This window comes from Alosa sapidissima, chromosome 12 (assembly GCF_018492685.1).
Source record: "Alosa sapidissima isolate fAloSap1 chromosome 12, fAloSap1.pri, whole genome shotgun sequence".
NCBI lineage: Eukaryota > Metazoa > Chordata > Actinopteri > Clupeiformes > Clupeidae > Alosa > Alosa sapidissima.
Window position 1 is genome coordinate 24674311 of NC_055968.1, and position 4725 is coordinate 24679035.

At 41.7% G+C, this 4725-nt stretch overlaps 1 protein-coding gene across 1 annotated transcript; it reads left to right on the plus strand.

Moving 5' to 3' along the window:
* Nucleotides 1-2090: 2090 nt before the first annotated feature.
* Nucleotides 2091-4288, plus strand: larp6b (La ribonucleoprotein 6, translational regulator b). Its single transcript, XM_042058124.1, has 4 exons — nucleotides 2091-2250; nucleotides 2393-2509; nucleotides 2653-2866; nucleotides 2993-4288. Exons 2-4 carry the CDS (start codon nucleotides 2394-2396, stop codon nucleotides 4100-4102), a joined length of 1440 nt encoding a protein of 479 aa, XP_041914058.1. The 5' UTR covers nucleotides 2091-2250; nucleotide 2393; the 3' UTR covers nucleotides 4103-4288.
* Nucleotides 4289-4725: the final 437 nt, after the last annotated feature.

Consider the following 4725-nt stretch of genomic DNA (forward strand, 5'->3'; position numbering starts at 1 on the left):
GCTTCTTGGGTTGTGCAAAGATTCCAAAATTGGTCTGGAAAAAGTCTAATTATGCTGGCATATGGCTGCAACACATACGTACAAACCTATGTCATAGACTGATCTTAGTAAGTAAAGTTTTATTTATATAGCGCAAAATATTTTTCAGGCACAAAGCACTTTACATATATAAATTAGGCCTAAGATATAACAAACCATTTTTAAAAATCCATAAATTAATATTAGAATATACTACTCTTGCTTTTCTGGTTTTGTTAATTTGCACATAATCTGTAAAATTGTAACACTTAACTAGAATGTAATGCCAGAGGATTTACAATAGTGGATGGAACGCTGCTAAAGTTGGTGGGGAAATTCCTGGAAAAAAAAACATTAAATCACTTAATCTTTGAGTTCATACAAACCCTCGTACCAAAAGACCTTGTGTGTCAAGGCGTTCTTGAGATATAACACTCAAGGTGTTTTTCACCTTGACATTTGACCTCCAACATCAATTCACTTCATCTTTGAATCCATACAAATACTCATACCAAATTTCAGGCATGTAAGGCATTCTTGAGATATCGCACTCAGAGTGTTCATTGACTTGACCTTTGACCTTTGACCTCTAACATCAACTCACTTCATCTTTGAGTCCATACAAACACTTGTACCAAATTTGAAGCACATGCGTCAAACCGTTCTGGAGATATAATGCGCAGAGCATGAGATATGGCTGTGACTTTTATTTTGACACACGGGAAACACTTAAACAGGATGTGTAGTTTTAAGGAGCACCAGATTGTATGCATTAGAAGCTGAGACAGTTGATTTCACAGGTGACACCTGTGTCAGTGTTCTAATTAGCCAGGGAACTACTCTGGGAGCTTAACAAGTGCAGCTGCCTTTAGGCCATTATGACATCACAGCCTTTGAAGTCTAAGGGGGGAAAATGAGCTTTTTAACATTTTTAATCTCCTATTTCTCAAAAAGTATAAACTTTTTTAAACATCTGAAAAAATAACTCTCTTGCCCCACTCCAGACCTTCACAACGGTTATTTCAACAAGTCTGTACGTTAAGCGGTTAGAGTCACATTAATTCTTGAAAAGGTAAAAAGAAAAGGTTATAAGAAGAAGAAGAAGAAGAAGCCAGGAGATTTCAAGATAGTGGATTCCATCCACTATAATTATTTGTAAATTACTGAAACAAAAGTGATTAGCAAATTTCTCATTTGTATAGGCTGTTTATTTTTAAGGCTGTCTTAAGGTGTTAAGTAGCCTAAACTTCCTTTTGATTGCTGCATAGATTTTAAGGCTTATGAAGAGATTCACCCCAAAATGAAAAGCGTTCGACGCAGCCATTATGCTATTTACTTCCATATAGTCTATACAGTGAAGACAAAACACTTATCGGTCTGGCTCCTTGTTGCACTTTGCACTCTTAAAACGAATGTGTTGTCCCTATCTGGACACAGAGATGTGTTAAAAAACAACGCAAGTTGTGTTATTTTCAACACATATTGTATATCAAATTAAACAAACTGTGTTGTCCCTATCTGGACACAGAGATGTGTTAAAAACAACACAAGTTTTAAGAGTGTACTCCTTTGATGCATTGCCTCTATTGGGTGGTGTGGCTCCTCCAGTGTTGACTGTGTTCTAGATAAAGATAAACAAGATAAACATGCCTGTCTATTTTGACTTCTCAAGGTCACAGGGTAGGCCGAGAGAATGGGAAGATTCTGTTTGATTCAGTTTGTTGCAAGCCATCTTAAATGTGCATCATGGTTGGGCTATAGCAGATGTATTTTTTATTTTATTTTATTTAAAGGAATTTACATTCGAATTACTGTATGCAATATGTATGCAATTAAGGTGTGAAGCAAGTCAACTTATGATTTGTCCTTAATGAGTCTTGGTTACGGAAAAGTTATTTATTGAAGACTGATATTCAGTCTAAATTGTGACTGTTAGGACTCACTTAAAATGGTCGACTATGGGATGCTCACGAATTTTGCAACATGCAATCCAGAGAAGGCGGTCATACACCGAAATTATCCTACCATTTTTCTCATTTGTAAAACGGAAAGGAATCGTGGTCATTCATCTTTACCATCGTGGCTTTGCAGTCGGCATAGAACACATACATTGTTACATCACCTGCAATAGTTTAGCAATCATGACGTGATGACTGTTCTAATTCGAATTCTAATTAACAAGCCAAACGCACAGGTGCGGTGACAGAGGAAACCGTCCGAGAGTAGCAGCAGGTAATTTAGGCATTTGTGTTGTTGGCAACATATTGTATACACAGCATATTGAAGAGAGCTCATGTGATAATCATGAAATGTATATTATACATGGAAAGTTAATGATTAGGTTGTTTTTTGTGTGTGCGATTGTTTTGTTTAGCATGTCCTCGCCCACCTACACGGACGTCTTTCAGTGCGAAGATTGTACCTCTGAGCAGTCCCCGGACTCTAAACACCCATTCACTACTGATGAGGGATTGAATGATAGTTTGGACGGGTAAATATTAATCAGCCAGACGGATTTTTTTTTTTTTAAATCAATCAGACGGAATTGACAAAATGTTTTCAAAAGCCTGTTGTAGAGATGACTTGTTATATTAGTTTTAAAAACAAAAGCTTTTTCCATTTGCTTCAAAAAAGGAGCTCTGCAGACTTGACTGATGTGTTTGAGGAGGAGTGCTTGGAGGGGGATGCTTGGAGTCCACCAGTTGCTGAACTGAGGCAGAATATAACTGCTCAGTTGGAGAATTATCTGTCTAATGAAAATCTGGCTGAGGATGCCTTCTTGTTAAAACATGTGCAAAGGAACAAGATGGGCTATGTAAGCCTCAAGTTGCTAACATCCTTCAAAAAGGTATGACTTTTAGAAATATTGGGTTGAGTATTTGTGTTGTTTGAGATAATTAGCCATTAGAATAACAAATGCCAATGCAAAAAGACAGCTTGAAATAATTTTTGGTGTATATTATTTGCCCGCTAGATCCGGGAGTTGACACGTGACTGGCGCACAACTCTGGCTGCTGCCCGCACCTCTGAGAAATTGGAGGTAAATGAGGAGGGAACCAAAGTACGAAGGAAGACTCCTGTGCCTGACTGGCTTCTGTGCATCCCCACAAGCAAACTGCTGCTGGCATGGAATTTGCTAGACAGTTCCACCGAAGAAGAGGAGAACGCATCCCCTGGCCTGGAGCAGCAGGACCTCATGGAGATAGCCATGCGAATTTTCAACGTCCATGGCACCATCTCCTCCCTCAGGATCCTTCGTCCAGGAAAGGAGTTGCCAGTGGAGCTGAAAAGGTTTGCCAAGAAGCACACCGAGCTGGGCCGTAAGCTCTGCACCGTGGTGGAGTATGAGTATCTGGATGGCGCACGTAGGGCTTACAAGGCCCTGCAGTCCGAGGAGCAGCAGCAGCAGCAGGGACGCAAAGGTGTACGAGTTGTGCTTCTGGGCAGCCGTGGCACGCGTAAGCCCACCTCCGTCCAGGACGGCGCTGAGGAATCCTCTGAGGAATGTGTGAAGGACGTCTGTAGCAAAAAGCCAAGCCGCAAGACCAAGCGCTACCCCTACACTCTGGAGGACTCGGTGCTCTACAGCTCCTCAGAGTCTGACTTTGCCCCACCCTCGCCCCGTCCGAACCGGAGGGTCACCCGTCCACAGGCCCTGTACGGCAGTCCACTTGCCATTCCTCGAGTGTCCTCTTGCCGGAGTGACCCCTACAGGGAGCCCCTGTGTAGTCCCATTGGCAGCCCCCTTGTGCCACGCAAGCTGTTTTCCAATAACCATGGCACTTCTCCACTGGCCACACCACAATTTGTCAGCACTCCTAACTCCAACAACAGTTCCTCCTTCAGCAGGATCAAGTGTTCTGGGGATTATTCACAGGATAGTGCTGCTTTTGTGGGAAGCCCGTGGGTGCAGCGGCGAAAAACTGCCGCTCAGGCCTTCTTCCCGGACAAGAGCTGCTCCATGTCACCTGGGCAGCTGAAGAAATCCATCAGCTTTGTGGAAGTGCTGCGTCAGCCAATTGGCCCTGATGGTACCAAAGGTTTCTACAACTGCATTGGAAGAGGGAAGCTACTTCTGCGATAGTAATTTGGATCTGTGCTGTGTAATGCACTGTCTGGAAGGGCAGTTCCCAAGCACTTTTAAACCACAGATCGATCATCAAATTATTTTGTATGTGTGATGTCTTGTCAACTAGAAAAATCACTTTGTGGATGGAGGGGAAAAAAAAGTTTTGTATTGAATAAATAAAAACCTTAACTTTGTACTCAACCAGTGGCTATTTCTTATAGTTTCAATTGTCATTGTTTTATCCAAAATGGCTGCTGTGAAAAGCATTTTAATATTAAACATGCAGCCATACAACTTTTTCATTCATTAAACCTTATTTATTCTCGGAAGTCCATTTAGGCCTCCTCTTCAGTGATACCGGGATGCTTGTAGCCATTAACTCGTGTTCAAACAGCCACACTGCCAGTTGCCTGTACATTGTTTAAACCTGGACCTTTTTTGTTCAGTTGAGATTTTCTTTTGGTGTAGGCCTATAGGATTCATTTATGTACTGCAGGGATATTCAACTTCATAACCAAATGGGCCAGACAGGAAAACCACTGGGTCTTCGCGGGCCATCCAATATATGGTGTTGCTAAAATTTCTCCTGGGGGCATAAGAGACATGTATTCATGAGTATCCAGCTACATTCAATGAGT

Bases quoted from the DNA above. Each gene is read 5' to 3' on its own strand.
- larp6b (XM_042058124.1), top strand. From the start codon at position 2,394: ATGTCCTCGCCCACCTACACGGACGTCTTTCAGTGCGAAGATTGTACC. The intron at 2,510-2,652 runs GTAAATATTAAT...GCTTCAAAAAAG, and splicing joins TTGAATGATAGTTTGGACGG to GAGCTCTGCAGACTTGACTG. The intron at 2,867-2,992 runs GTATGACTTTTA...TTTGCCCGCTAG, and splicing joins TGCTAACATCCTTCAAAAAG to ATCCGGGAGTTGACACGTGA.